A 10,529-nucleotide genomic window follows, 5' to 3' on the forward strand; every position below is an offset into this window, starting at 1 on the left:
CATAGTGTTGTAATTGTAGCTCTGGTATTTAATACTGTATAGACTCTTGCAGCCTGGGACAGCTCCTCAATTCTATTACCCCCCACCACACAGGAAGACTGGGGGGGGGCGATAAGAGGGTGAAGACAGAAGCACAGGGAACACGGCACATTGAAGGGAAATAATCCCTCTTGTGCTTATTTTGAAGTTTTAAGTAATAGCAGGCTTTAAATTAGCGTACAGCATTCTTCTACTGTATTTTGCAGACCGTCCTAAATTGAAATGAACAGATTGGCACAGATATGAGTGGGAGATGCGGGTCTTGCCTATGAGAACAGAAGCCCAGATCACCATACATCATTTAATGCGTGTGAAACTGTTAGGAGTGAACATGACAGAAAACAGCTGAATGACTTAATTGCTACAACTGCAAAAAATCGGTCCCTCCGAGAACTCCCCTCGCCCCTTTCCCACAATAAAGCCTGGCCTATGATCATAGAGATGGAAGCCATTCATTGATATTCTATACAGTTCACTGATGTGTACAGACTCCTTCACCCTGATCTAGTGTCTTCTCATCCTCGCAGTACGACACCCAGAATGTACATTCACTGCTCATTCACCCGTCCTGTAACTTATTAAAACACTTTACAGTTATAAGTTATTTATTGAGGTTAATGATAATAAGAGGAAATGCATTCTCCAACAATCTGTATAGGAGGAGTGGAAGTGCACAATGAAAAAACATCAGCTGATTAACAAAACCAGACTGGCAGCACAGTATACGGTCACACGGGGCACATTGCTGTGCAGCAGGGCATCCTTCAGGAGGTCCTCTAGGCAAATTGGAGAAGAATTAGGGGCCACCACTTTTGTGACATCTGTGCCCATCCAGTTTTTTTTGTTTGCGTTTTGACAGTAGACTGTGGTGGACCCATGTTGGATCTTTAGACTGCCGGATGTTATTATTATTAATAATATTATTATAATACAGGATGTACTGTACAGTGCCTTGAAAAAGTATTCATACCCCTTGAAATTTTTTACAACTATAAAAACGTAAATGTGTTTTATTGGGATTTTATGTGATAGACCAACACAACGTGGCACATAATTGTGAAGTGGAAGGAAAATTATAAATGGTTTTCAACATTTTTTTACAAATAAATATGTGAAAAGTGTGGTGAGCATTTATATTGCGCCCCCCTCAATACTTTGCAGAACCTCCTTTCACTGCAATTACAGCTGCAAGTCTTTTAGGGATTTCTCTACCAGCTTTACACATCTAGAGAGTGACATTTTTGCCCAGTCTTCTTTGCAAAATATCTCAAGCTCTGTCAGATTGGATGGAGAGCTTCTGTGAACAGCAATTTTCAAGTCTTGCCACAGATTCTCAATTGGATTTAGGTCTGGACTTTGACTGGGTCATTCTAACACATGAATATGCTTTGATCTAAACCAGGGATATGCAATTAACGGACCTCCAGCTGTTGCAAAACTACAGGTTCCATCATGCCTCTGCCTCTGGGTGTCATGCTTGTGGCTGTCAGTCTTGCTATGCCTCATGGCTGTATGTTTAGGGTTGTTGTCCTGCTGGAAGGTGAACCTCTACCCCAGTCTCAAGTCTTTTGCAGACTCTAACAGGTTTTCTGCTAAGATTGCCCTGTATTTGGCTCCACCTATCTTCCCATCAACGCTGACCAGCTTCCCTGTCCCTGCTGAAAAAAATAATCCCCACAACATGATGTTTGCCACCACCATGTTTCACAGTAGATGTGCAGTATTAATTTTTCGCCACACATAGCGTTTTGCGTTTAGGCCAATAAGTTAAAGTTTGGTCTCATCTGACCAGAGCACCTTCTTCCACATGTTTGCTGTGTCCTCCAAATGGCATCTCGCAAACGGGACTTCTTATGGCTTTCTTTCAACAATGGCTTTCTTCTTGTCACTCTTCCATAAAAGCCAGATTTGTGGAGAGCACGACTAATAGTTGTCCTGTGGACAGATTATCCCACCTGAGCTGTGGATCTCTGCAGCTCCTCCAGAGTTACCATGGGCCTCTTGGCTGCGTCTCTGATTTAATGGTCTCCTTGTCCGGCCTGTCAGTTTAGGTGGACGGCCATGTCTTGGTAGATTTGTAATTGTGCCATACTCTTTCCATTTTCGAATGATGGATCGAAACAGTGCTATGCGAGATAATCAGAGCTTGGGATATTTTTTTTTAGGGCTGTTACTGATTAAAATTTTCGTGTTCGATTAATCGTTATTTTTTTTATCGATTAATCGACCAATTTCGATTAATTATAACGCACATACATTTTTCAGATAACCACCATATATAGTCCCCACTGTAATATCCACAGACATCTCCCCCCACTGTATAGGAAGATTAGAGCTTGCTTAGTCTTACCAGAGAAGCAAGCCGAACACGAGCAGTTGAGGCCGGGTAATGACGTCAGCGCCTTGCTCTAGGCTCACCTAGGCCGCCGCCGATGGACCAAGATGGCCGCCGCTCCGGGAGCTAGGCCGAACCCGCGGCCTTTCCTATGGCCGAGGCAGCAGCGGAGCTCCATGGATCACGTGGTGTGCCGATCCGCATATGGTGACCCGTTCTGATCACGGATCATTTACGATCCGTTGCACCACTAGTACCGATCAAAAGCATTTTGATCGATCAAAAAAAATGTAAGATTAATCGAGGAATTAATCTTTAGTTTCCACAGCCCTAATTTTTTTTATAACCCAAACCTGCTTTAAAACTTTGCCAATTTTTCCCCCCGACCTGTCTGGTGTGTTCCTTGGCCTTCATGATGCCGTTTATTCACTAAGGTTCTCTAACAAACCTCTGAGGGCTTCACAGAAAAGCTGTATTTATACTGAGATTAAATTACACACAGGTAGACTATATAAGTAAGTGACTTCTGAAAGGCAATTGATTCCACTAGACTTTAGTTAGGGGCATTAGAGTAAAGGGGGCTGAATATAAATGCACACCACACTTTCACATATTTATTTGTATAAAATTTGGAAAACCATTTATCATTTTCCTTCCACTTCACAATTATGTGCCACTTTGCATTAGTCTATCATAAAATCCCAATAAATGGCATTTTCGTTTTTGGTTACATGACAAAATGTGTAAAATTTCAAGGTGTATGAATGAATACTTTTTCAAGGCACTGTATATAGCGCCACCAGTTTGTGCAGCACTTCACAATATAAAAGGACGATAGAACAGTTACAATACAATAAAATACAAGAGGGTTAAGAAGGCCCTGCCCAGCTTAAAATCTAAAAAGGTTGTATAAGGTTTTTGTATCCATTTACCATCCATCTATCTCAGGTCCATGTTTCGGTCCGAAAAAACAAATGGTTGTAGTCCTTTTCTGTTTTTTACGCCAGACTGGGAACGACTCGGGGGTAGGTGGATGTAAACAGACACAAGTCAGTTTATATCCGTCCGCCCATAGACCTGCATGAAGCGTCCGATCAGATCCGGTGTTTTGTTGAGATGGTTCCCCCCCATCGGCTAGGGTCCGGCCTCGACTGCGCAGGCGCCGTGCTTGCGCAGCCGAAGGCCATGGAAATTTCTGAGCCTGAACAGGTGTTGGTCGGCTGTAGACAGAGCATGCGCAATGAACACGGCGCTCGCTCCCGATGCTTGGGGCTGGTTATACGCGCCGCTCTCCGTTCGCTCTATACAGCAAGGGGCGGATACTTTTCTCAAAGGGGTGGATATGGTCATAAATGCTGAGATCTCAATACAGCAAGGGGCGGATATGGTTACAAGATGCCGCATGATGGCCAGTGCTTTATGATGGGCAGTGCTTTTCTCAAAGCGGCGGATGTGATTTTGAGCAGCCCCTTTCAAAAAAGCACTGCCCATCATGCGGTATCTTATAACCATATCCGCCCCTTTCAGAAAACCATCCGCCCCTTGCTGTATAGAGCAAGCGTAGAGCGGCGTGTATAAGCAGCCTTGAGAATCAGGAGCGAGCGCGGTGTTCATTGCGCATGCTCAGTCTACAGCTGTCGATCAGCAGTTCAGCCTCGGAGAATTCCGTCGGCTCGGTTTGCGCCTGCGCAGTCCAGGCCGGACCCCATCCGATAGGGGAAACATATTGTTAGAACACTGGCTGAAAAATAGAGGTGGACCTGATTGGAAAGCTGGTGTGAAGGGCGTCCAATAAGACAATGCATTTTAGATGTGGTGCTTTTTAAGCATTGTAGGTGCATTTTATATGCACTACTATTCATTACTACAAAAGATACACTGACTGAAACTGAACCAAAAACGGAGCAAGCATTTTTATTTATTTTTTTGCTTATGCACCACATCAAAATGCAGGGGTGTAAAGGCATCCATATTTTAAGATGTTCATTCACCACTTCCCGCCCGCACGGCGGATTTTTACGGCCACATTGTGGCTCTGAATTGCCGGGAGGCCGTCTTTATACGACTCCAGGCACGCGTGCACGCCCGCAACGTCAGTCAGGTGCCGGTGCGCGTGCCTGGCGGCCACGAGGTGCGCCTGGCACCTGCGATCGGCGGTCACGGAGACAGGGACGTGGAGCTCTGTGTGTAAACACAGAGCTCCACATCCTGTCAGGGAGGGGAGACTGATGGCGTGATCCTTGTACATAGGGACAACCATCGGTCACCTCCCCCAGTCACCCCCCACAGTAAGAATCACTAATTAGGGAATACATTAACCCATTCCTCGCCCCCCTAGTGTTAACCCCTTCCCTGCTAGTCACATTTATACAGTAATCAGTGCATATTTATATCATTGTTCGCTGTATAAATGTGAATGGTCCCAAAAATGTGTCAAAAGTGTCCGATGTGTCTGCCGCAATATCGCAGTCCTGACAAAAATCGCAGATCGCCGCCATTACTAGTAAAAATAATAATAATAAAAAAAAAAAGTCATAATTCTATCCCCTATTTTGTAGACGCTATAACGTTTGCGCAAACCCATCACTATACGCTTATTGCGATTTTTATTTTTACCAAAAATATGTAGAAGAATACGTATCGGACTAAACTGGGAAAAAAAATTTTTTATTTTTTTTTATTGGATATTTATTATAGCAAAAAGTAAAAAATATTAATTTTTTTCAAAATTGTCGCTCTATTTTTGTTTATAGCACAAAAAATAAAAACTGCAGAGGTGATCAAATACCACCAAAAGAAAGCTCTATTTGTGGGAGAAAAAAAGCACGCCAATTTTGTTTGGGAGCCACGTCGCACAACCGTGCAATTGTCAGTTAAAGCGACGCAGTGCCGAATCGCAAAAAGTGCTCTGGTCTTTGACCAGCAATATGGTCCGGGGGTTAAGTGGTTAAAACCTCTTTCACGCAGATGTAAAATGTACTGATGTTTATACGTTGGATCTTGCTGGCAGAAAGATTCTGAGTAAAAAAACAAAGTTATGTTCTGTAAATGCGTAAACAAGCATGCGTTTACATGGGTACAATTCTTCTAAATCCTTCTCTAGCTGCTAGTGTCGCAGCGCAGGCGCCTATGCTAGTATATACTCGTGCGTAAATTACTGCACCCAAATGTAAAATTTGCCTTTTCTTTATGGCTCTGAACTGATTGCTGTGTTTTTACACAGGGGTGCGCATTGTCCAATAGACAACAATGAACCTGTGTTTAGATTATAAAAAAAAATAGAACGCTAAACAGCTACAAAACGCGGCGTTTTTTTTTTTTGCCCCTGTACAAAAGGCCCGACAGTCATTCAAATAAGGCTGGCTACAGACAAATCGAATCTCAGCTAGTTTAGCGGGGAACAGCCGAGATTGAATCCATCTATGAGCAGGCTGGTTGTACTGAAGTCAATCCATCGATCAATTTATGTATAACCAACCTGTTGGATTTTTTTGCATGCAATCACTGCCGATAACTATAGCAGCCGGTGATCTGCCGTGCTGGTTCCAGGTATCACGGAAGTTCCAGCGCATGCGCGAACTGAGGCGCAGAGATGGTTCCAGCCATCGGGAAAGTTCCGTCAAGCACTGCGCAGGTGCAAACTTGCTGACGGAAATCCCCGAACGGCGGCCGGCATCCAGGGCGACGTGGACTTAGAGGAAAGTGGCCAGTCGGCCTCACGTCCTCGCTGCGCTCGGATGGCTCGCTTCGCTCGCTCGGCCTCCTGGCTCTTTTTTTAACATCCTCCAATCCACGGGGATGTTAAAGAATGAGCCTGGATGCCGGGCGAGGTTCGGGGATTTCCGTCGGGAAGTTTGCGCCTGCGCAGTGAGTGGAGGAACTTCCCCCATAGGGGAACATTGAGGACAAGTCACCGGCAGTGATCATTGTGTTCAGCCAGCAGGGAAGGCTTCCCGTCAGCAGAACAGGAAGGATTCCACCATCACTGTCTGTGTTGATGGGGGAAATTGAGCGTTTTTTTTTTTTTCCTTTCACCAGTAGAGGAACGGAAATAAAGTTGTATAAAACGGTGTCCTGCTTAACGCATAGTTTATGTTTCCCAATGGCTGAGGCTTAAAGTGTAAGTAAACCCACCTATCAATTTCAAGCAAGGAAGCTGCCATCTTGGCCTATGTTTAATCTTCAACTGCCATGATGCTGCACATGTGATCAGTTATGACACCAGCCATTGGATGGTTTGACAGTTTAGTTGAGAGTACAACCAATGTGACAGTTGGCAATCCCGGCATGCCGGAAATGTAACTGTTTTTTGAAACGGTTAGATCGATGGGTTTACTTCCGCTTTAAAGTGTTACTAAACCCACAACAGTAAACTAAAGTCTGTATATGCAGCATAGCAATGCTTGTTATACTCACTATGGAACTTAAGAGGTTAATCCTCTACATTGTGTGAAAAGGTTTGATCCTGTAGCCGACCTGCACATGCTCAGTTGTGTCTTTTGTGCTGGAGAGAACATTTACTTGTTCTCAGAGCTAGCCAGGTCACATGATATTGACATTACACATGTGGGCGTGTATACAGGCTGTAGTGAAAATCTCCTCCTTCCTGAACACTCAGCGCCGGAGAGAGAAACTGCAGTTTATCACGTAACCATGGTATACAGAACATCCAAAAAGTATACAGTGGCATTTTAATGTAAAAAGAAGCTTTATAAGCTGTGGGCACTGTGCGGGATGAACTATTTTCATATTACTGGGTTTAGTAACACTTTAAAGCAGTGGTCATCAACCTTGTCCTGCAGGGCCCACTAACAGGCCAGGTTTGCAAGATAACTGAAATACATCACAGCTGATATCATTTACTCCTCAGTGATTGCACTATTCTAGACTGCATCTCCCCAAGGTAATACATAAAACCTGGCCTGTTAGTGGGCCCTGCAGGACAGGGTTGATGACCACTGCTTTAAAGTACCCGTTCTATTTTATTATTTTATAAAATTCTATATGGTGACTTTGATACTTTGTTGACAAGAAACATTGTGAGTGATGAAAACTGTATTACAAAAACACCACCGTCTATGGTACAACTGAGTGATATTCATCACCTACCTGCAACCACTCTGACTGGCTACTCTCCTGGGCGGTCCAGGCATTGCTCTTCCCCATCTTATCCAGGCGGGCGTAGTGCGGGTGCCAGGTAAATGCATCGATGCCCCAGGTCTTGAACACGCTGGATGCCGTGATTTGCTTATCGGGGATCAGGAAGGATTTCATCCCAAGTGGCTCGGAGCAACCTACCGTGTTGAAATACACTGTAACACAACGGTTTACAAAAGGATGGGAAGAGGGTGCTCAGCATTACAAGCTCAATGCAGGCGTGACATAGTGCAAAAGCAGTAAAAACACACATGTTAAAAACAAAGCTGCCTCTAACAAAAAAAACAAAAAAACAGCACAACGCTAACCATACAACTACAACAGCTGGGAGTATGCCTGCGTGTAGACCAGCTGGAGCCAATGGAGCATGCCCATCTACAACTGCCTGGAGAAGATAACGCCGCTGTGTCTGGTGTCCAATGATTCCAATAGAAGGGCCCATTCAAAACGAAAAAAAAATTTGGGTAGATTTTGAAGAGTTATATCACTTATATCACTTGATCGCTTCCGATATCTTTCTGGTACATGCTTTGTGAGATCTCTAGGCTTGTGTTCCTGAGACTGCCCAGATCTGGTCATTATGAGAGATTTAAAGGAGTTGTACATTTTTGCTGAAATGACTGTTTACAGGGTATAGAGACAGGAGAGTTAACCGATTCCATTTAAAAATGATTTAAAAATAGATAAAAAAATCAATCATATAATGTACCTACAGTTTCAGTTTCATTTTTGCATTCCGTTTCCTGCCTGTGACGTACAGAGACAAAGAGCCAATACAGGACAGTGATGGTTTGGAAAACTAAACTGATTGGTGCTGAGGGGTTTTAGACAAACAGTAATCACACCTCCCTGATTAGTGACCACAGAGAGAAAACGCCCATGACTTTTTCCATCAGGAAACAGACAAGCAGGAAGTGTTCAGAACAGAGAAGGATTACAGCAACATCAGAGCAAAAACGAACAATGAGGACATGAAACCAGGACTGCAGTAAGGTAAAGGAAGCTATTTAGTTAAAAAAAAATCCTTTAGTGACCCTTTAACCACTTAAGCCCCGGACCTTTAGGCAGCTAAATGCCCAGGCCAGGTTTTGCAATTCGGCACTGCGTCGCTTTAACAGACAATTGCGCGGTCGTGCGACGTGGCTCCCAAACAAAATTGACGTCCTTTTTTTCCGACAAATAGAGCTTTCTTTTGGTGGTATTTGATCACCTCTGCGGTTTTAATTTTTTGCGCTATAAACAAAAATAGAGCGACAATTTTGAAAAAAATGCAATATTTTTTACTTTTTGCTAGAATAAATATCCCCCAAAAACATATATAATTTTTTTTTACCTCAGTTTAGGCTACGGATACGTATTCTTCTACCTATATTGGTAAAAAAAATAGCAATAAGCGTTTATCAATTGGTTTGCGCCAAATCTATAGCGTTTACAAAATAAGGGATAGTTTTATTGCATTTTTATTTTTTTATATTTTTTTACTACTAATGGCGGCGATCAACGTTTTTTTCCGTGACTGCGACATTATGGCGGACACTTCGGACAATTTTGACACATTTTTGGGACCATTGTCATTTTCACAGCAAAAAATGCATTTAAATTGCATGGTTTATTGTGAAAATGACAGTTGCAGTTTGGGAGTTAACCACAGGGGGCGCTGTAGGAGTTATATTTCACCTAGTGTGTGTTTACAACTGTAGGGGGGTGTGGCTGTAGGTCTGACATCATCGATCGAGTCTCCCTATATAAGGGATCACTCGATCGATGCAGCCGCCACAGTGAAGCACGGGGAAGCCGTGTTTACATACGGCTCTCCCCGTTCTTCAGCTCCGGGGAGCGATCGCGAGGGGGCGGCTAGAAACGAATAGCCGCGCCCTCATCCCGGATCGCTCCCTGAGGCTTACCGACCACCGCATGTACCGGGGGGGGTCCCGATCGGACCCCCGACCCGCGGAAAGGCAGCGACGTGCGGGCACGTCGTTCTGCCTGTCCGTGCCATTTTGCCGACGTATATGTACATGCGGCGGTCGTTAAGCGGTTAACTCTCCCTGCTTGATTTTTAGTTGCTTTTGAAATACCCAGAACAGAACATGCAAGAAGCCAGGTGCTGGCCCAGCTCACTCACTTCAGCTATAACAAAGACCCCATGCATTTTAATGGCAGCACAAGAGGCTCTGGCATTAAATGTGTGGAAAACAGGCCCAGGTGTACCCTCCACAGGTGAGAGGCTCACAGCTGCTTCGACTGGATGGAGCACCTAGCAGTACTTCTGTTTAGGGCAGTATGTAGCCAGGAACAAATATCCGGAATATGAAGGTTAGTAATATTTGGAGCACCATCCAGCCCTGTCCATCCACGGCAGCGGTCAGCCTCTCACCTGTGCCTGCTACCCGCATCTCAACACTGGAGCCTCATGCACCATTTCTAAACACCCAGTGTATCGGGCCTGAAGGTGGACTAATCCTTAAGGCTAGGTTCACATCTGTGCGGGTCCCACACAAATACCGGCAGCCACAACCACCCACACAGAGAAATGCGGGACCCATTAAGAACTTGCCGACCAGCCACCGTCATTATACTGTGGCAGGTTGGCACGGCTGCGTAAACCGCTGTAGGTGTACGTGGCCAGCGGCCGTGATGTCCGCCGGTGACCAGCAATCGCTCGTCATGTAAACAGACAGATCCCCGTTCTGTCAGGGAAGTAGAGAGAGATCTGCTGTACCTAGCAATCAGTAACAGCGATTTCTCTCTACTCCCACACTTAGAATCACTCCCTAGGACACACTTGACCCCTTGATAGTCCATTAGTGTTTACCCCTTCCCTGCCAGTGACATTTATACAGTAATCAGTGAATATTTATAGTATTTATATTTATAAATGTCAATGATCACAAAAAGTGTCAGATCTGTCTGCCACAATGTCGCAGTCCCACTAAAAATCGCTGATCGCCGCCATTACTAGTAGAAAAATAATAAAAAAAAATGCCATAAATATATC

General features: G+C 44.4%; 1 protein-coding gene across 1 annotated transcript in view; it reads right to left on the reverse strand.

The window, feature by feature from the left end:
• Positions 1 to 10,529, reverse strand: part of MFGE8 (milk fat globule EGF and factor V/VIII domain containing) — a 141,773-nt gene that overhangs the window by 19,812 nt on the left and 111,432 nt on the right. Inside the window, exon 8 of the mRNA XM_040342406.1 lies at positions 7,484 to 7,686. Coding sequence (XP_040198340.1) covers positions 7,484 to 7,686 — 203 coding nt within the window. The remainder of the gene's footprint in view (positions 1 to 7,483; positions 7,687 to 10,529) is intronic.

The sequence above is a fragment of the Rana temporaria genome, chromosome 3 (assembly GCF_905171775.1).
Source record: "Rana temporaria chromosome 3, aRanTem1.1, whole genome shotgun sequence".
NCBI lineage: Eukaryota > Metazoa > Chordata > Amphibia > Anura > Ranidae > Rana > Rana temporaria.